We start from the raw sequence: 22,836 nt of genomic DNA on the forward strand, positions 1-22,836 counted from the left end.
ACGAAAAGATGCTCAACATCACTACTTGTTAGAGAAATGCAAATCAAAACTACAGTGAGATACTACCTCACACCAGTCAGAATGGCCATCATTAAAAAGTCTACACATGATAAATGCTGGAGTGGGTGTGGAGAAAAAGGAATCCTCCTACCCTGTTGGTGGGAATACAAATTGGTGCAGCCACTATGGAGGACAGTATGGAGGTTCCTTAAAAAACTAAAAATAGACTTACCATATGATCCAGCAGTTTCGCTCCTGGGCATATACCTGGAGAAAAATACAATTCAAAAAGAGACATGCACCCTAGTGTTCACAACAGCACTATTTACAATAGCCAAGTCATGGGAACAATCCAAATGTCCATTGAAAGATGACTAGGTAAAGAAGATGTGGAGGCTCTCTATCTACCTATCTACACACAGTGGAATGCCATAAAAAAGAATAGAATGCCATTTGCAGTAACATGGATGGACCTGGAGATTGTCATTCTAAGTGAAGTAAGACAGAGAAAGAAAAATGCTGTATGATATCGCTTATAGGTGGAATTAAAAAAAAAGGACACAAATGAAATTATCTACAAAACAGAAACAAACTTACAGACATAGAGAACAAACTTATGATTACCAGGGGGTAAAGGAGATGGAAAGGGATAAATTGGAAATTCAAAAATTGCACCTCTTGGGGAGTGATGGAAATGTTAGGTATGTTGATTGTGGTAGTGGTTTCATTGGTGTATACATCTATCAAAATTCATCAAATTGTACATCCGAAATATGTGTAGTTTAGTGTACAGGAATCGTACCACAATAAAACTTTAAAAATTAAAAAAAAAAAAAGAATAGAGTAATCCTGTTTTACAACACTATAAGATGAACAGAGATGAAATGTAGATTGTGCACTGACCAGGGCTGTAGATAGTAGTAAAAAGCATTTGAGAAGATGAATGTTGGGGGGTTAGTATCGTGATGGTGGAAGAGCTTTGAGGTTTGGAACTGTGGGTAGCATTACAGGGTAATAGGTAAAGCATTCTGAGAAGAACCAGGAAATAAATCAGTGCCATAGAAGCCAAGTATAGGAAGGGTAGAGTGGTTGTCAGTATCAAGTGTAGTCTCAAAGTTCAGAAATAGTGATCATGATGAGAAGACTTGAACTAGGACCGGGAGGTAATTTGTAACTTTAGAGAGAATTTGAAAGGAAAGGTATGGATAGATGCCAAATTTGTTTTCCACAGAAGGCTTTGTAGAGTTATTATGGTCTGGTGTGGTAATTCTTAGTATTTTCTCCTAATACTTCCTCCAGACTCATTGTTGTCCACATGTCAGAGCTACTCAAATATCAGAAAACTCACTTCTTTCCTTTAAAAAAACCCCCAAAACTTGAATTCTAAAGCCAGTGATTTTATACTATAAGATTCTCTCAAACTTTTCTTCATATTCTTTTTTAAAAACAGTTTTATTGAGACATACTTCACATACTATACAATTCATTCATCTAAAGTATACAGTTCAGTGGTTTTTTAGTATATTCACAAAATTGTGTAGCCATCACCACAGTCATTATCTCAAAAGAAGTCTTTTTACCCATTAGCAGTCACTCTCCACTTCCCCTCTCATTCTCTAATCCTAGACAACCACTAATTTATTTACCATCTCTATAGATTTGCTTATTCAGATATTTTGTATAAATGGGATCATACAACCTGTGGTCTTTTGTGTCTGGCTTTTTTCACTTAGCGTAGTGTTTCATGGGTTATCCATTTTTGTAATGTGTATCAGTATCTCATTCCTTTTTATTGTTGCGTATTCCATTGTATGGCTATACCACCTTTTATTTATCTGTTTATCAGGACATTTGGATTTCTTTTTCTTTAAAAACCCTTCCCTATCTTCATTTTAGTCCTCAGCTTGCCAACTTCATCCCTCTCATGGCTTTTCGATTATAATCTCTACTATGCGTTCTGCTAGGCATTGGGGATATAAAGATGAGCAAGATATGGCTCTTGAACCTTCATATAATGTGTTTATACTTTACATGTTTTCTCATTTCTTATCTCATTTGATCACATGACAACTTGTGATGTAGGCATAGCATTTTTTAGGGTGAACAGTTTGAAGTTTAAGTTAGGTGACTTGCCCAAGGTTGAATACTTAAGTCAGTGATGGAGCAGTTAGATCATCTTAGTCTGTGTCCATTGCTGTTTCCACTTCTCTATGCTGCTATTCTGATTTAAAGGATCCCAATGTGAATCCCTGGAGAATTAGAGGGGTTGGAAGATCCCCTTACTCAGGGAATCAGTAACTTTTAATGTTTAATCTTTGGGACTTAAAATGAGTCTTTTCTTATCACATTCTGTCACTTGTTTGTGATTTAGATAAGTCATTTCATATTTCTGCCTTTTTGGGGGGAACTTCAGTGGAGTTTAATGTGATGATGATGATAGTGGTAGTGATAATAATAATAGATAAAATTTTCTGAGGCCTTACAATGGACACAAAAATGTTCTAAGTACCTTATATTTATTATTCATATATTCCCCACAATAACGCTAAAAGATAGATTTTATTATTATCAAAATTTCACAGATGAGGAAACTGGCACAGAGAGGTTAAATAGCTTGCCCAAGAGTATGTAGCTTGGGATGGAAAGAGCCAGGATTTGAACCCCTGCAGTCTTTTCAGAACTCAGTGGCGTTTAATCACTGTACTGCGCTATTACTGTGTTATGAGTTAATAGAGGGTAATGTTTCAAGTAAGGGCATGATCAGAATATGAAGATTGGATTTGGAATATAGGTGGGGAAACAAACAGCAAAATTAAGTTGATAATTGCGTCCATGTTTCTTTTAAATATGAATCTAATACCTCAGTATACAGGTATGTGTTGTTTAAGCATCCAGGTACATTTTTTTGTCTCTGCTAATAGCCTCTTAACTCAGAAATTGTGTTATTTTCAGTACTCTTCACTGTCAGCTTTGTTAGTCACTTAGCTTTCCACATTGACACTATTCAGAAACTGGCTTGAGACAGCTAAAGCTTACTTTTACCTCTCAGCCTTCCTTTAACTGTGAATTTTTGTTTTCCATTTTGAACAGTTAGCCTTTCACTCCTGGATGCAAGTACTTTTTGCCTCCTCAACCCCAAAACTCAGAAAACACCACAGTGCAATTTTCTAACAACTGTCAAAAAATTTGACCATCTTAATTGGCATAACAGGATTTCAGTGCACAGATAACAAGAACCAAGGCACAGTGTTTTGGTTAAAGAGATTGACTTACACTGAAATTGGAAAAGGCATCTGCTATACAGGATTTTGGATTTAATAGAATTTGTTATAACTAGATCAGCAAGGCATTATTACTGTGGGCCATCTGCTGGATTATGGAAATAGCTTTGTAATACGGAGCCAGATGTATTTATAACAATGGCATTCTACTTATTTTAAGTAACCTTTTGTAGTTAGGTACCTTCGGCTGCTATTTTACTTGACATATCAACTGATAACCTGAGAATGCAATGTCTTTCAAAGTGATTATTTTCTATAGAATTGAGACAAGATAGCTGAGAGAGTCAGTGAGACTCATGATGTAAAACTTTAGTACTGTAACAATAAAATATATGATAAATGTGAATGTAATAAAAGATCATTAGGACTGTATTCAGTAAGAACTCTTACTCTGACACTATTAATCAACTTAGTTGCTAATGATTACTAAACCACACTGATTGCTCTAAGAATTTTACTGTAAATCTAAAGTGATTTCATTTTGGTATAATCAGACCTACATTAATACTGCCCTGTCTGACTTATTTCCCATCATAAGGAGGTAAAATAGTCTGTTATGGGGTGGGATAAGAGGAACTCTTCTTAGAACATAGTTCTAGAGAACTCTTCTGGTTTGAATGCTAACTATTTGGAGGTGAGGGAAGTCCTTGGGTGGGAGTTTTTACAGTCTGTAGAAACCCAGCATGTTGGCTGTCTTTGGGCTGCTATAACAAAATATACCAACTGGATAACTTATAAACAACAGAAATTTATTGCTTACAGTTCTAGAGGCTGGGAAGTCTTAAGACCAAGTGCCAGCATGGTCTCCTTCTGATAAGGGCCCCCTTCCTGGTTTGTAGCTGGTGCCTTCTTGCTATGTCCTCACATGGTGGAAAAGACAAGGGATCCCTCTGAAGCCTGTTTTAAGAGGTTAATCCCATCCACAAAGGCTCTGCTCTCATAACCTAAGTACCTCTTAAAGACCCCACCTCCTGATAACATCATCTTTGCGTGGTTAGGATTTCAGCATATGAATTTTGGGGGGACACATGCATTTAAACTGTAGCATTGGCTGTTTCTTCATTATTTTCAAATAATATGTAAAGAAGATCATGGATTCCATTAAAGAGTTGACCAGTTATTCTAGGATGACCCTGTGTCTGAAGGAGACTTTACCAGTAAACTGAGTTTTAGCTAAAGTTTGGGTTTTTAAAAAATTTTTATTTTTTATTGAAGTGTAGTTGATTTACAATGCTAGTTTCAAGTGTACAGCAAATGGATCCAGCTATACATATACATACATACATATTTTTTCTTCAGATTCCTTTCCATTATATGTTACCATAAGAAACTGAATGTAGTTCCCTGTGCTACACAGCAGGTCCCTGCTGTTTATCTGTTTTATGTATAGTAAACCCCTAATTTGCCCCTGCCCTTTCCCCCTGGCAACCATCATTTGTTTTCTGTCTGTGAGTCTGTTTTTAGTTTGTAAATAAAATTTGTATTTTTTTTAGATTCCACATTTAAGTGATACTGTATATTTGTCTTTGACCTACTTCACTTAATATAATAATCTTTAAGTCCATCCATGTTGCTGCAAATAGAATTATTTAATTTTTTATAGCTGAGTGATATTCCATTGTATCTATATACCACATCTTCATCCATTCATCCGTTGATGGACGGTTAGGTTGTTTTCATGTTTTGGTTATTGTAAATAGTTAGCTAAAAATTTTACCTGGAGTACAAAACTAAAAGCTGTGAATGAATTCTGCCTAGACAGAGTCCTGCCCAGTGGTGCAGTGGTGTGAAGGAAATAAGATGGATCTTCTGATTGATGCGTAAAGTATGGTGAAGTGTGTTGCTGATGTGACCTTATTAAAGATCTTGGAAGTTGGAATTGACTTTTTCTAAGGTTGAGATCTGGCCTTACTATGAAACATAGATCTATGAGAGAATGGGTGAGGTGGGGAAGACTGCTAGAACTCATTAATGACAATTTCAAATTCTGTTTGCTTACCGAGAGGTGAGATTGGGAAAGAGGTACAGTATGGTAAAAATATTAAGATCCTAGATTGTGGCTGTTGTCTACATGGATGCTTACTAAATTATTAAAAAGAACTAAAAAGTATCTGTGGCTTGGCTGTAGAACTTTGGGAAATTACTTGCAGACGTAGTAGTCAAATATACTGTTTGACTCTTCTGAATGAAGATGGAGTAGACTGTTATGGCTGGAGGTAAACAATATATGACATCAGTTTTTGCTAGTGTGATTGGGTCTGTGAATCTGTGACATGCTTTACCTGTCTACCCTGTGTAAGGAGCTGTTGTGGGTTTTGTCCCACATGGGTGTATGTAGGTAGTAATCACCATGAGAAATGGCATCTTGGTATGTCAGGGGAAGACATGTTTTATGTTTATTATAGGATATGTGTTTTGAAAAGATTTCCGCCTTGCATTTGAATAATGCTTTTTGAAAAGCTTTTTCTCTGATCTGTTGGATTTTGGAGCCTCATAGCAGTCCCGTAATATAGGTAAGGCAAGTAATATTTCTAGTGGCAAATGGAGAAAATGAGATACAAACTAAGACTGACTTACGGTTATTTAGTTATTTAGTAGTAGAGCAGAGACAGAAGCCTAGGTCCTGCGTTCTGTTTTTAGTCTTGTACTCTTTAGTAGAAGACTGACAGAGTTTTTATGAAGAACATACGTGGATTTTTGAGGTAGAAAATAAAGGTTAAGGTCCCCAAAGGACCTAGGTTACTTGGAGCAGAACTTGTCTTGTGATAATCGCAGACAAGGGGACATAAAACTGTTAGGATCAACTTCCCTTGTAAATTTTGGGTCCATTTTCAATTGTTGGATGTATTTTCACTTGAGCCTGCATTCTTTGTCTTTGTAAATTCTGGAGGTAAGGAGAAGAATCAGAAGGGAAACTTTTAAGGATTACTAAATAACGGATTTGGTCTTATTTTATGGAAGTTTAAATTTAGAGATCTATGGGGGAGGGTATAGCTCAAGTGGTAGAGTGCATGCTTAGCATGTATCCGGTCCTAGGTTCAATTCCCAGTACCTCCTCTAAAAATAAATAAACCTAATTATCTTCCCCTACTAAGATAAAATAAAATGATACAAATAAATAAAATACAAAAAAAAATAGAGATCTGTTAAACTTAGAGGTTGAGAAATTGTACCTGGAACATGATTCTACTGAGGTTACTGCCATAGTGTGACTCTATTGTCTCTTGTCCATTGGGTAGGAAGAATTATAGTATATAAAGAAGTTATAACTCCACAGGAGAAAAGACTGGGAAAGAAAGCATCACAATGGGTGGTCTTTATTTTCTCCTTTGAACCTGTTTATATTTTCTAAGTTCTCTGTAGTGAGCATATATCATTTTTATAGTCTTGTATTTCCTAGTTTTTAACTAAAAAAAAATGTATGATTTTTATGGTTCAAATGAAAATTTGGAAAAACATGAATCACAGCACTTCTGAAGAGTAGTTTAAACACTTGGTGCTATCAAAGTATTTTGCTTTCTAGGCAGTTATGTTAATAAATCAGTTTCATAAAATATTTGATTATAATCTTATAGGTCAAGTTGTGGGTGTATTGAGTGTTTTGGATTTTTCTTTGCATTAGAAATTGATCATTTAGCTATGCTGATTAATAAATTAGTTTTAGTCCCCCAGAAGCAACCTCTAAGCCTTAGGTTTACTTACAGTAATTACTTATCAATGAATGACCTAAAAATAGCACTTTGACTTATAGTGAAAACTAAATTTAAGGATCTTCTCATCTGCTTCCATTTCCTTGGTGGGTTTCTAATAAGAAAAACCAAATTATTAAGTGATTCTTTAAGGTACTTGTTTTCATCCAGGGACATTGGACTCATTAGTTTCTCTCATTTGTTTGCTCATTTATTCACCATCTGTTAGGTCTTGGGCACTGTACTAAATGCTGGAGACACAAGTAACAGATAGGGTCCTTCCAGTAAAGGCTATACAGTTTTAGTTTGGGAGAGACATCACAGAGATATCCTAGGCATATGGAGGTATCCTGGGATTTCTTCTGTTTTCTAGTTTTTAACTAAAAGGCAGCATGACTACCTTGTTTGAAGAACTTAATGCTTTTGCTAGTGTGACTAGATGGCGTTAAGAAGAGCTGATGACTTCATAATTATTTTTCTGATTGCAAAATATTGAAAATCACTGATCTAAAGAATTTCCTTATCTAAGGAGCATTTCTTGTTGAAGTTGGTGACCCCAGTATACAGATTTGTATCAGGAGCATAATTAAGAAACCTTGTATGACTCTTCTAGGATGGAGGTGGTATCTTTCTGTCTTTTATCCTCTGTATAGTTGATCTTGAACAACAGGGGTTTGAATTGCACAGGTCCACTTATACGTGGATATTTTTCCATAGTGACGACTACTACTATGTAGGAACTGCAGGTATGGAGGGCAGACTATAAGTTATATTCAGGTTAACCTCCACGTTTGTAACCTCCACGTTTGTCAAGGATCAACTGTACTAGTAAATGAAAGGACATTTCATGTTTGAGCTTAATTTTAAGATTTTTAGTATTGCTGCATTATAATGTATCAAAAGTTACCTTTTGTCTAGTGTATATATAATATATATAGACATATAGTAGTTCCTAGACTCTTAAGAGTTGATCTTTTATTCAGGCCAGCGAGTTATCCTACTAAAACACTTGATATGTAGTCATTGGGCTACTCTTAGAACACCTGTGGGCACTGGAAACTCTAAGGTAGCCTGTTTATTGTTAGCTCTAATTGAGGCAAAATTTGCTACTAACTCCATCTCTTTATCATAGTTCTTCTCTGTAGTTCATTAGAGACCTAGTTTGCCTTCTTTAACAGGATAACCCTTTAAATATTTGAATGTGATTATTCATTCAGCAAATATTTCTTGAGCACCTACACATGCAAGACATGGTCCTGGGCATTGTGAGAGATCCAAAGGTAATTAAGAGGCATAGTTGGTTCTCAAAGAACTGATACAGAGAAAGAGTCATTGGTTTGTTGAAAAGATTGTTTTTGCTTATGATGATCAGGAAAGCTACTTGGAGGCAATAATGTTTGAATTAAGATTAGTGATAGAGCAGTCTAGGCTGAAATCATGATCAAAAACCTAGAGATGAGGAAGTACAGTGCAAGTTAGAGGAGTAAGAAGAGGCCCAGCTTAGCTGTTTCACAAACTATCCTCAGGGATATTAAAAATGTTCTTCGTTGTATTCTTAGCACCTGTAGGAATGTTGGCAGATGATGGGGACTCAGTAAATAATTGTTGATTGAATGAATGGTCACATTTGGGAAGTACTGAACATCTTAAAGAGTCATAAAGCACTTTAGGATATTGAACCCTTGATAAGTCTTTTAGAGAAGAAAAAGTGCTTTACTCAGACTTCTTTGATTATGGATTGCCCACTAACAACTCTTGAAGTCCTCTGGAAAATGTTACACTGGGGACTCTGGCAGAGGTGACATGGAAGGCTGGGAAGTATTTTCTTCAAGCTAAACACACCCATTTTCTTCAGTCATCTCTACATTTGACATTGGGTTTCTAAACTCCTCACCAGTCTGATATCTCTCCCTGCAAGCATTCTAACTTGTAAATATTCTTAAAATGTACTCAAAACAGAACACAATACTCCAGTTGTGAACTAACCAGTGAAGAGTGAATGGGACTGCTACCCTCCTTGATCTAGAAACTGTTCTTCTAATGAAGCCTAAGATTGTATTTTGTTTCTTTTTAGCAGCTGAGTCACTGTCTTGGCTCCTGTTCAGTTCTCATATTAATTTACAAGAAGTTCTTTGAGTAGATTCAGAGAGATTTCCCTATTAGTAGAGCTAACAAATGAATGTCTATTTTCTTCTGATTGAGTCTAGGCTGTTTTCTCAGAAGTACTAGTCATTCTTAAGCTTCCTGAAATCTGAGAAAGAAAAGAAAAAGAATTAATTGTGTAATGCTGGAGTAACATGAAAGTCCAACTGAGCTGCTGAGTGTACTTCAAAACTAGATAAAATATGATGAATACCATATATGTATGTGTGTATATATAACTGAATCACCATGCTGTACACTAACACAACTTTGTAAACTGACTGTACTTCAACTAATATATATATATAATGAATCCCCATATATCCATCTCAGATTCAGCCATTATTAAGCTATTTGCCATATATACCTCAACTGTCTTTTTTTCGTTTTTGTTTTGCTTAAGTATTTAAAGAAAATCATAGACATTGTTTTTCACCCCTATAAACTTCAGTATGTATCTCTAAAAAATATGGACATTTTCTTATATAACCACATACCGTTATTGTATGTAATGAAATGAACAATATTTCCTAGATGCTATCTAATGTCCAGTCCATAATAAAATATCTTTGATTATTTAAAAGTGTCTTTACAGTTGGTTTTTAACTGAATCAAGATCCAGGCAAGATCTACATATTAGATTTAGTTATGTTTCTAGTCTCTTTTAACCTAAAACAGTTCCCTCCTCTTTTGCATAATTTCATTCTATCCACTTCTCTGACCCTTCATGTCTTTATACCAAGTTCTGTTACTGTTCCTTTTGAAATAGCTGTAAGAGTTTTCCTTCCTTTATAGCAGTTCAGCAAACATTTTGAAATGTTATGTACAAAACATGTGCTAAGCATTGTGGGAGGTAGAAAGGTTAATTTGACATATACCTGGCCTATTAGGAGCCTGCAATCAAGTGGCAGAGAGAAGTGCATACAGAAACAATATAAACAGATTATTTGCCTAAATTGCCTTGATTATATAGCCTCCCATTTATTTTCCTGGAAAATGCTGTCAGTGGACTTTTCTTAGTATATTACTGTATTCATGTCCCACAGTTAATTTCCTCTTGAATTAATCCAAACTATACTGTTTTTGGCCTGGCACTTGATGCTTCTACTAGCTTTCACCTTCACCTAACTCCTCAAGGCACAAACATCCTCTTTTTTTTTTTTTTTTAAACCAAATTTATCATGTAGAATTTTTGTTTCTCAAAATTATAAACATTGAGAAGAAAGATGTTGTGTTTTTCTGTGTAATATTGGGAAGCTTAGTAATTACTTTTGGGGGGGTGAGTATAGCTCAGTGGTAGAGTGCATGCTTAGCATGCATGAGGTCCTGGATTCAATCCCTAGGACCTCCATTGAAAAAAATTACTTTTGGAGAGTCCCGGCACATAAGCCATTAGGCCTATTGTTGCTGCCTACCACCTTCCCAGAAACAGAGCTTCTGCCAGTTAAGAAAGCTTCCTTTAAATAAATAAATAAAAAAAGCCCATTCAGTGTTCTAAATCACAGACAACAGATACATGATTTGCATTTTACCACTTCCCCATCACCATGTCTATTGCTGACTATTAATTTCTTGTTTTTAGACATGACCGTCTCAGTGTAGCACTTCAGGCAGCACTACCTAGCGAGTGTAACTGGCAAATGATATGAAACCTTTCTTCTATCTTAAACCAATAGTTCTTGAATTAAGCTGTGTGTCAGAATCGCCTTATACTTTTAATCAATAGATTCCCTAGGTTTCACCCTAGACTCTTAAATCAGGATTTCCTGGAATGGTATAGAAGTGATTCTTATGATGTTGGCAGTGTTTTGTAGACTGACTTTGGGGACCAGACAGGTAATTCTTATTTTGTTAAACAGCTCTAGCAGTGAAGACTATAGTTTATAGTTGACCGTATTTTCAGTTGTAGTACAGCATGTCATTCCTCTGACAGTATATTCTGATGTATGTATTCTGATATGTTCAATTTATGTTTCAAGGATTTGGTAGGATTTCTTTGAATTACACCAGGCAGAACACATGAATCAAATGCCCAAGATAAAGATATGGATCCAGAGAGGTGGCATCTTGGTTTTCTAAATATAACTGAGCTTAAATTAAAGCGTTAAAACTCTTCAGCCCTCTGAAAGTTTATTCTCTCTGTTTAGTGAATACCTTTAAAGGTTAAAATGCAAGAGTTCAACATTTTTGCAATAAACAGTCTTTTGAATTCTTCATATCTCATGTGTATTCATTAAAGGTGATTTAAATATGTCATTTAATGTCATATATCTTTGTCAGATTTTCCGTAAAAAATCTTCACATTGGGGAAAAGTTCTTTATTAGACTACATGATTTGATTTTGGGACCAGAAATTGTGGCTAAGTTACTGAGCAGAGTAGAGAGACTGAAGTTTCAGGATTATCCAATGAGTTAATGACAGACCCAGAAATAGAATCCTGTGTTATTTGCTTGGGTTGTGATTTCGTCTAAAGAGGGTGGCCTGTGATCTGTTTACATAAATTGCAGGAAGTAAGGTTTGGGGTTTGGAAGATGTTACAGCTCTGTGATGTTTAGCCAAGAAGCTCCCCTCCCCCACATTTACCACCTGTTTTATTGACACCAGTCCTAAACTAAGGAGGGTAAAGAGGCAGTTCAGACTTACACTTTCTACTCATAAAACAGTCTTATAAAGCTGAAGCTGGTTGTTGGTTGGCATGCTTTTTTTCATCTTCTGTTATTAGAGAATAACAAGACCTGGCCATAGTCTTGTGTTTGGTAAGAGAGGGGTATAGCCTAAGTAGGTGATATGTAGATAGTATAGAGTGATTTCCTATAGAATTTTTTCAGGGTTTATACAGATGTATATATGAGTGTATAATAAACAGTATGGTTTGGAATTGGTGGAGCCCACCAGAAAAGAGGCTTTCCGGAACTAGTAATGGTTCAAGGGTTATAGATTTCAAACTAATTGCTGTAGTAGGGTTGCTTTCTGGTGAAGTCATTACTTTTACTCTCCCCTTCTTCCAGTTTGTGGAGTCGGGGTGACCCCTGTGGTACTAGTGAGTGAAGAAGCAGGAACTTAACAGAACAAGAGACTGTTTGCGTGTGATGATTCTTAAACTTGCTCTTTAAACCACCCCCCAGCTTTATTGAGATATAATTCACATACCATACAATTCCCCCATTTCAAGTAAAATTCAGTGTTTTTTTAAAAAAAAAAACATATTCGTAGAGTAGTATAACCATTAACTACAGTCTACTTACAGAATATTTTCCTCTCTCTCTAAAAGAAACCCCACATTCAATAGCAGTCAGTTCTCTTTACCTGTCCCCCCAGCCCTAAGAAACTACTAATCTAATTTAATCTACCAACCAATCCATAATCTAACTACTAATATAAATCTGTCTGTTTAGAAATTTGTTGTAAATAGAATCATGTACTATATAGTCTTGTGATTGGCTTCTTTCACTTAGCATGTTTTCAAAGGTCATGTATATTGTAGCCTGTACCATTCCTTTTTATTGCTAAATAACATTCCACTGTATGGTTATAACATCTTATTTATCCATTCATCAGTTAATAGGCATTTGGATAGTTTCCACTGTTTTGCTGTTATGATTTAATGCTGCTATGAATATTCGTGTACAGATTCTTCTGTGGATGTATGTTTTCATTTCTTGGGTATCATATCTGGGAGTGGAATGGCTGTGTCATATGGTTAATCTATGTTTAACTTTTTGACAAACTGCCAAACTGTTTTCCAAAGTGGCTGTACTGTTTTACATTTCCACTACCAGTGTATGAGAACTTCAATTTCTCCACCTCTTTGCAACATTTCTTACTGTCTTTCTTTTTGATTATAGCCATCCTAGGTGGTGTGAAGTGGTATCTCACTGTGGTTTTTGTTTTGCATTTTCCTGATGACCAATGATGTTGAATATCTTTCATATCTTATTGGATGCTTTTATATCTTCCTTGTAGAAATGTCTTTTCAAATTTCTGCCTGTTTTTTTGCAGTCAAATACTCTACCCCTGAGCTATACCTCCAAATCTTTGTCTTTGCCCATTTTTAAATTGGGTTGTCTTTTTTATTATTAAGTTGTAAAGGTCCTATATATATATTTTTTTTTTTTTTTTTTCTGGATACCTAACTTCCTCTTCTAACCGTGGATTGGTCCAAAATTACTTGCTTGGAAGCAGAGAGAAGTAATGGATACTAAGACTATATTTAAAAGATTTGGTGAGTTTTTGGTTAGATCTTAATAGTTCTTATTTTAAGTTTACTCTCTTTTTCCAACTCTTGAGGAACCTTGTTTATTCATTCATTGAACAAATATGACTATAGACGATTCACCAGGATTTGGGGATATAACAGAATGAAACAAACTTTTATCTGCCTTCTAGTGGGAGAGAAACACACAGTAAAACAAAAGTAATATAATATAAAAGCTATGAAGAATAAAACAGTATAATGGGAATACAGCATGATGAGCTTTCTGACATATTCTTCACTTTTTCTGATTTCTTAATCTGTTCCTCTCTGACCTTATTGCACTTTACATTTATTTTCATTTTGTATAGCTTGTAGCTAAACTCTTATTTTGCTTTCACTCCTAATTCTTAACGACCTTGCAATCTAATTTTTGCTCTCACTAGTCTACAGAACACACCCTCTATTAAAAGCCAATAGTGTCTTTTCAGTTTATGTCCATCTTAATCTATGTGTAACACTATTGCCTTTCTCCCTATCATATCACTTGCTGCTATCTTCAATACAGTTTTCTCCAATTTTTTTGAAAAACGAATTCCTCTTTTAATTATCTATTAGAGTTATCCAAATTTAAGTTTTGGCCTCTTTTCTTCTAACATTTCCATGGTGAACTGATCATTCTCACGTGATTTTGATTGCTTTTTTAGAGCATGTGACCCCCAGTTCTTAATTTTTAGCTCTAGCTTCACCACTACCTTCCCATTCATCTCAGTGGAGCTGAGATGAACAGCTGATTGCTACTCACTCAACAGGATTCTTTTCCCTTTACTCTTTCCTCTGGCAGATTTTTCCTGTTCAGGCTGATTAAGACACAGGTTATTTCCATGACTGCTTTAATGATTACCTGTGACTAATGGTAAAACAATTCACAATGTTGAGTCAAGTAACCTGATTCAAAGGGATTATTCCTTCATGGATATTAGTGAATTTTTCACTTTCACGTCTTTTGAAAGATAGAGCTGAGTACAAAATTAAAAAAAAAAAAAGAATAATCTCTTTACCTCTAATGCCAAAGCATTTATTTCCAACAAACTTTTAATTCTTACTTTTATCTGGTGTTATGCTGGTGCTTTCATTCAGACTACTATCACAGTAACTGAGGCATTAAATTTCCCTTTTGAATAGAGGAGGAAATTAAGCCTCAGAAGTTAACAGTATACCCAGGGTCAAATTGGGATTCCAGTCAAGGTCTTGACTCAAGGTCATTAATCTTGTAAGTTCTTTGTAAACTATAAACTGTTACATCTCTATACAGTGGGAGAGAGGAGAGAAGAGCTCATAAGAATTACTTGGGAGCTTTTTCAAAATACTTAGTCCAGTTTCACCACCTACTCTCAAGTAGTGTATTGTTATACAACTGTTAGTTGCTTCCTAAATGTGAATAGTTTGTAAATCAGTTTAATATATACTCGAAGGTTACTTGTATTAAAAGGAATCTATATTCTTCTGTTAGTAATGGGATATAATACAGTAGTTTCTGTTGGAGCATACCTATAAGTGAATGCCTGGTTTTTACTACCTATACTCTGTGTCATTCTACACAAACTTTCTTACATGTTAATTTTCAAAGGACTTGGAGAAAATGCTGTTAAGTAGGTTCTGTTGGCATCAACTTAAGCTGTATAAAATTTGGATGTAATTGAATGAATTAATATAATATAGTTGGGTTCAACTATAGTTGGCTTCAGAAATGTGTTTTTGTAATTTGGAGGACACTTTGAGATTTTTCTGATTTCACTATGAACCTTAGCCTTCTTTTGTAAGGGTTCCATGTTGCTGACCATTTACCTGGGTAGGGAGAAGAAGATTGGCATATTTGTTTTTCAGGTTAACCAGCCTAGGGTTCAGGATACCATTTAGGAACAGTAATTTAAATTGAAATGGAGAAAACTGAAACTAAGGCATTGAAGCCACAGTATGTTAGAAAGATACCTGGGTATTGGTAGTAAAAATTCATATATCATAAGTTCACCATTTTAAAATGTAAACGTTGATAGCTTTATACTATAGGGTTTTTATTTGCAAGGTTGTGCAACTAGCACTACTATCTAATTCCAGAACCATTTTCATCACTCCAAAAAGAAACCTGTTAGCAATAACTCTCTGCCCTCATCCCCCTCTCACATTCCCCTATCTCTCGGCAACTACTAATCTACTTTCCATCTCTAGGATTTGCCTATTTTGAACATTCTATATAAATGGAATCATACAATATGTGGTCTTTTGTGTCTGATCTCTTTCACTTAGCATAAGGCTCTCAAGGTTCATCTGTGTTTTAGCATGTAACAGTACTTCATTCCTTTTTATGTCTAAATAATATTCCATTGTATATTATATGCATATTGTACAGATACACCGCATTTTGTTTATCTGTTCATTTGGTTTATTTTCACTTTTTGGCTATTATAAATAATGCTGTTAACATTTGTGTGCAAGTTTTTGTGTGAACATACGTTTTAAGTTCTGCAGATACATATATATGTCTCTATATATGTATTCTCAAGGGGATTGTATATATAAATTTTTATATGTAAAAATACACATATACACTACTAGGAGTAGAATTGCTGGGTCATATGGTAACTTTTGTAGGAATTGCCTCTGTTTTTAATAAGGCTGGTATTGTAGAATACTGTAGAATGTGGTTTAGGTTTAAGAGCCAAATGGGCTGGCTAACTCTCCACATTCTCCTGTCCCTACCCACCTAATCTAGACCATGTAACAGCACCTGATGTCTAGATTGTCAGAGTCAACAGAGCAGGAACACCCAGATAACTACCTTGTAGAATCCTGGATGTAGAGTCCTGAAGTTAGCTCTACCCACTAACCAAGTTTGGTGAGGAGTGGGCTAAGAGCCCAGGGGTGTTTAGAGAAGTCATTCCTCATAGAAATCAAGAGTTAGAGAGAAGTGTTCTGCCCCAACAAAGGAAAAGAAATGAGTTAGGCTAGAAACATGAAAGCTATTCTTAGATAAGGGCCTGTCATTTAGGAAACATGTTAAAGAAAGATGATGAATTCAATTTTGGACATGATAGATTTGGGATTTCCAGCATGGAATGTTAGATTTTTTTTTGGAGATCTGGAGATTGATCTCTGCTAGAGATATAGATTTGAGATTCATTTGCATACAGATAGTTGAAGTACAGGAGTAGGTAAATCACCCATAAAGTAAAAAACAGTGGAGAAAAGTGTCTGGTAATTCCCATATCTGATTCTTTGGGGCTTTGATTCTGCCAATTGATGTTTCAGCTGTATCTTACTCTGAATGGCTTGTTTCCTTCTGGTTTTTGTGATTTTTGATTGTGAATTTATTTATTTTGGGAATTTATCCTCGGAAATTCTTCCAGGCCTAGATCAAAGGCAGATTCCCCAGAAAAGATTTATATTTACTTCTGTCAAGGCTAGGTGGGGGACATTGCCATTCTAGGACTACTCTAAACAAAATTCTAAGTATGAAGCTTTTTAAACCATAATCTGGGTGAGGGTCGGCTTATGATTGTGAATGTCAGGGTACTGTTAAAGTGCTATCATAGTTCTCCAGTCCCTCACCAGCACTTTGTGCCAAGGTTAAAGAGAAGTGTTCCTTCCAATTCTCTCGGGTAACACTTGGACTTCACCTCTTGTACCTTGAGCCCCAGTTGGCCTTGGAATTGCAAACTGAAATTCAAAGGGGTTGGTAAAATGTCCTGAAGGTAAGTGAAAGCTGGTTCCAGTACTATGCATACTTACGTAGTTTCCGTCTTTCACTTGGATTTTGGCCTTGATCATACTTTATTTTCTTTCAGGTTATTGATTATAAAGATTAAAGATTTTGTCCAGTGTTTGTTATTTTCAGTGGGCATGTTAATCAAGCTATTTATCTTGTCATTCTGGCAGAAGTAGAAGTATCTGTCTCTCTTCAGTGCATGCAGGGACAATTAGATGCAGGGAATTCAGTCAGCCTCTAAATTAAAAGTTATAAACTTGGGACAACATCCAGTGTTTTCTTTGGCCCACATAGTATTTAGAAAATAAAAATCAGGAGACTTCAAATAAAATTTTGGATATCTTGCATCTCTTGAAAAATTAGAAGTTCTTACAATACTGGGCTTGCAGTCCTGCGTAGCAACAGTTGGCTAGAACTGAAGCTGATCCCTTTAGAGTGAACATGTTCTCTTTAGTTGTACACACAGTCTCCTCCACTAGTACAGTGTTATGCTTATGTATATACACTTATATCCATTCCAACTTCTCTTATTCCTGTTACTGGACACTTGGGGATCTCCATGTGCCAGGTAGTGCTAATAGACAATTTTACATTTGTTCATTGATTTATTTAACTCTAATGACAAACTTGCAGTTTATCCCTGATGAATAAATAGTCGTATAGGTGGTATTATCCCCAAATTACAGATGAAGAAATGGAGGTTCACTGAGTTTATATAAATTCAAGGGCTCATAGCATCACAGCTAGAATTTGAACAAAGTTCCTTCTGTCACTGCTATTCTTAACCTTTAAAAGAAAAACTAACAATAGAACTGTTCTTCAGATGAAGTCTTAGTGAAGTCCAGTATATAATACCAACAAATACAGCGCTGCTTTGACTGAAGAGTAGATGGGCTGGGAGAAAATTATGTGGGAATGGGATCATGCATTCTCGGCTGTTTGGTAGCCTTGACACTTCTCTGGAATCCTTAGGATTCTGCTGACCAGTTTTGACACTATCTATAACATAGCATAATAATTTGTTAAATTTATGAATTTTTGAGCTTTTTTGGATGTTACGGTTATAGTGTGCCTATTTTTCTTATGCTTCCTGGTATGTCTGTCTTCTCAGTGTAAACCTTTTTGCTCAGTAGCATTTTCTAATCATGTGGATATGTGTTCATATAATGGTGTACCTTTTAGCCTTCTATTTCTGTTTTAGAATGGTAGTGTGATTTATACTTTAATTTACTTTGGAGCATCTGATAACTAACTCTTCTTCACTTTTCAGATTCTCTTTGTGGCCAGATGGGTTTGTATGGACAGGCTTGTCCATCTGTAACTTCATTAAGGTGAGTGCTCTTTTTTTTCTTTATTGGAACATACAACATTTTAAAAGTTTTGCTGGTCAAGTCATTAGAATCAGTTTCACTGTGAGGTTCAGAATAAAATATTGTAGTTTGTTTTGTTAAGCAGTGGGATTGAGAGAGATTTTTGTTTACAGAGATATTTGTGGTAATGAGATTTGGGTCTTAATCTCCTCTAGTGAATTTATATATGTTCTTGTACATTAGATAAAAATTTTATACTTCTTTGTTACTCCTTTTTTAAAAAAAAGCTAATCTGCTTTCTACTTGTTTTAATTAGGGAATACATAGTAATTTTTGATTGCCTTTGTAGCAATTATTAAAATAAGACTAGATGGTAATTTAAGCCTCTTTCTAAAGGACGATTTAACACAGTATCTAGATTATCTTCATTTATAGTAAGTAGGTAAAATGTAAAAAAGTAGAAACTAAGTTGTATTTAACTCAGCTTTAGATCTTTCTTGAAGTTGCTAAATCCTTTTAACAAATTAAATCTTATGTGAAATCCTGTGAATAAAACAGATAAATGTGGGAGTTTTCTGCTTGCTTAGGCTTCTGTGTTCTACCCTCACAGTTGCCCCTAAAGGATTATTGCAGTTCCCACAGCACAGTTTGAAAAAAATAACCTAAATCTAATCTGATAATTGAAATCTTTCGGACTAGAATATGAAGTGTTGATAGTAGTACCTGCCAGTTACACGGGTTGTTGCAGCTAGCTGTATCAATTATTTATTCAGCATATTGAGCACCTAATGTATTGTCAGGAGCTATTCTAAATGCTGGGCTACAGTAGTGAACATAACAGATAAAAATCATGTAATCACAGAACTTGCATTTTGGTGAAGGGACAGTTAATGAAATAAGAAGTATGTTAGATAGTGACAATGATAAGGGCTAAGGTGAAAAATAAAATAGAGAAGTGGTATAGGAAATAAGGGATATGTGTTATTTTAGATAAGGTAGCCAGGGAGAGCTTCATTTGAATGAAGACCTGAAAGAGTGATGGAATGAGCCATACATTGGATAGGTGGAAGATGAGCATTCTGAGCAGAGGGAATCCAGGAAATGCCAAGGCAGGAGACTTGTCTTGCATATTTGTGGCTAGAACAGAATAAGTGATGAAGAGAGTTGAAATTGCCCAGTCTTAGAGGACAGGAGAGAGAGGAGTGATTCAAAATTGTTAGAGCCATGAATGTGACGTCAGGGAATCCTTAGGCTTGGAAGAAATTCTGGTTGTTCAGAATGCCATAAAGAAAAATAAAATTGCCTTTTTAGTTTTTGTATACTTGTAAGCTTTACTCCATGCCATTATGGCATTTCTTTCCCTGAGAATGCATCTTCAACTTATAATGGAAATTGATGGAGTGATTGCTTTTTTACTTTGTTGGAATCCATTCTCTACCTCCCTCACCATACCCCCTCACTGCCCCTGCGAACAAAGGACACCTGTATACTGCTGAAAAGAACCTTGTTTTAAAAAGACTGTTATCTTTTTTTTCAATCTCCAAAGCTGCTATTTGGAGATTTCACTTAACAGTGATTTCTGATTAGTATGATGGCAGGGGAAGGAGTCATTTTACATTTTTTTTTGATTATTTTAAACTTTAGATATGGCATATCAGGATATTTTTGCAGACTTTGATCTTCCACTGATTAGACTTCCTTAAAGATACTTTAGTTGTGGGATGTGCTGAAACAGTCTTATTAAAGTCATTCACTGAGATTTAAAATCCCTTTATTTGTTTATTTATGTTTTAGGTTAAGCGTATATATGACATTGGGTTAAGAATGATATATACCAAAGATTTTTTGCTTGACAGAATTACAGAATTGGAAGGGATGATGAAAGAGAAGAGATACCATGAGTTATTTTCTAATTTGCTCACTGTGTTAAAATTCTTGTGTATAATATCCTAGAATCATGTTTTTTGTGGATATAGCTATACATTTACCATTTAGCTAATAATAAACTAAGAGGCTCTATGGTATTTGAATTAGGATATTTAGTGTCCTTATATCCTGATCTTTCATTTTTGTAATATTCTATATGGTCCATCTATGAAGTAGAGGATTCCTCTTCTCAGTTGTATGGGTAGAAGACCATTGTTTGTCATTGATTTTTCTAACTGAAAGCCAGCGTTGGATTGATACAAGGAAGAAAAGAAAACAATGACTGTTTTTTTTTTTTTTTTTTTTTTAGGTGAGGGGAAGAGAAAAGTGGATTACTTTAAAACACAATAAATTTTAGTCCATTTTCCCATAGAATCTTCTGCAAATCAGAAATGGCCTCCCCAACTACACTATCCAAATAGAATTAGAACCAGAAATCTTAAAGTAACTCAAACCTACTGACAAACATTGCTTGTTTGCCATCCTTTTCTTATATATACCACTTTTATATCGTGTATGTACCTCTGTGTACTATCTGTATCTCTAGAAAGTGGCTAGCCTCAAAACAGGAAACATGAGAGTTGGTGGAGAAGAACAGGAGAAGTGGGAGTGGTTGATTTATATGTAAATGAAGATAGAAGAAAGAATGAAAGTATGTGACATTGAAAAAATTTGTTTTAATTCATTGTTAAAAAATTTGTTTTAATTCGTTGTTTTCTATAGATGATATTAGATCCTTGTTTAATGTAAATATGTTAGGATTAAAAAATCATACTTGTATTTTTATGATTAAAAAGTAATGCATGTTGTAGAAATTTTGGGAAGACAGCCGTTGTTAATATCTTCACATCATACAATTTTATACTGGTAGATGCTGTGTATATCAAAGTATGCTCTAATTTTGATCAGATTGCTCTTAACTAACATGTAGTTCTTCTTTACTTGCTAGTGTAGGTAGACTGCATTTTAACAAAAGTTACCCTTAATAACATCGTATTCTATTACAGTATAATGAGACTGTTTTATCAGTCAGGGTTCTTCAGGAGGCAGAAAACACACCAGTTATTTGAATAGAGATTTTAATAGAATCATTAACTAAATATAAAGTTGTTAACTAGGTAACAGAAAGGATAAAAATAAAACTGAGGTATCACGGAGATAAACACTTCTAGAAGTGGTTACCAGCCCTAAGGGCTCAGGGACCAAATGGAAAACCTAGAGACTTAAGAGGAAGTGTCCTGTGGAACCAAAATTCAGACCTCTGGGGAGAAGGCACTCACTACATGGCTAGTGCTTGTGTCTAAGCTCAGAATAGGAGTCCCATGGGTTTGAGACCCAGAACTCTGGGGAAAAGGTGCTGGCTGGTCCTGGTGTCTTTGAGTGGGGTTATGATTAAGCTAGTTCCATAAGTACTGAAAACACTTCAAACTGGATTCACTTTCTGCTATGGGGAGGACCTTCTGCTATAGGAATGAAGAAACTTGCTGAGATGATGCTCTTACGAAGCTCAAAGAATAGACCGGAAAGCACAAGTATGTTTTTCCATCTCCAGGCTTGTAGTCCATCTTTAGTGTTCCCTCTTGGCAGAACCTTATAGGAAATGAGCTGGCAAAGCAGAAATGTGGTTTGCAGAGTCTCAGTTCCAGCGTCATTAAGGCAGATGGGAAGAAGAGATGGGAGTTTGGAACTGAGGGGCAATAATAACTTAATAACTTGTGCCAGCAAACTACTAAGAAATATGGTATAAAAAATCTTTTCTCAGATCTGTTTTGCAGTCAGTGTTTATGTGATTTTAGTAGAATATTTGCATGTTGCTAAAAATGCTAATTTTGTGAAACGTGAAATTATATTAAAAATGTATCCAAGACTCACAAGTATTCCTTGTAGTCTGAATCTACTGCATTCATATTTTGAGTTGGGATAGTAAAGAGTGGGAATAGTGAATACTGGGTCATCTACATCTATTTAATTCCTTAGTTTTGGATAGCAAGAGTGGGAGTTCAAATAGTGATGGATACAGCTTCTGTGAGACAGTAGAATCTTAAAAACATAGCAAAATCGGGGAGGAGGGTATAGCTCAGTGGTAGAATAATGCTTAGCATGTGCGAGGTCCTGGGTTCAGTCCCTAGTAGCTCCATTAAAATAAATAAGTAAATAAATAAACCTAATTTACCTCCCCCCAAAACAAAAAACAAATTAAAAATTAGCAGAGTCTATTACTGAGTTTATATAAGATGGATTCAGATCCTGAGGTGTACCTGCATTTTAGTTCCAGGTACAGATTCAGTAAGAGCAAAAGCTTACTGAAAAACAAGCCCTTTCCTTGAACATTTGCTTTATGTAGATAGGTAAACACATGCATGTATGTAATATACTTCTTTCACATATTGTAGCAATAGACTATTTTTATAATTTCGTTTGATTAAAGCAAAATAAAAACTTGTTATTCTTTGGACTTGATAAAATGGGGCCTTTCCTGCATTTCTGAATTGCCTAACACTTATGAGGATTGATTTTATGGTTCGTATG

At 35.3% G+C, this 22,836-nt stretch overlaps 1 protein-coding gene across 5 annotated transcripts in view; it reads left to right on the forward strand.

Moving 5' to 3' along the window:
- FOXJ3 (forkhead box J3) overlaps nucleotides 1–22,836 on the forward strand; it is a 120,934-nt gene that overhangs the window by 4,255 nt on the left and 93,843 nt on the right. For 3 of the 5 annotated variants that reach the window (XM_045520231.2, XM_074376693.1, XM_074376692.1), the window contains exon 2: nucleotides 18,342–18,402. In XM_045520231.2, the coding sequence (XP_045376187.1) occupies nucleotides 18,359–18,402 (44 nt within the window). In that variant the 5' untranslated portion in view covers nucleotides 18,342–18,358. Of the gene's footprint in view, nucleotides 1–13,289; nucleotides 13,336–18,341; nucleotides 18,403–22,836 lie in introns of those variants that run through there. The other 2 variants (XM_045520230.2, XM_010959781.3) reach the window with 1 other exon arrangement.

The sequence above is a fragment of the Camelus bactrianus genome, chromosome 13, assembly GCF_048773025.1.
Source record: "Camelus bactrianus isolate YW-2024 breed Bactrian camel chromosome 13, ASM4877302v1, whole genome shotgun sequence".
Lineage (NCBI taxonomy): Eukaryota > Metazoa > Chordata > Mammalia > Artiodactyla > Camelidae > Camelus > Camelus bactrianus.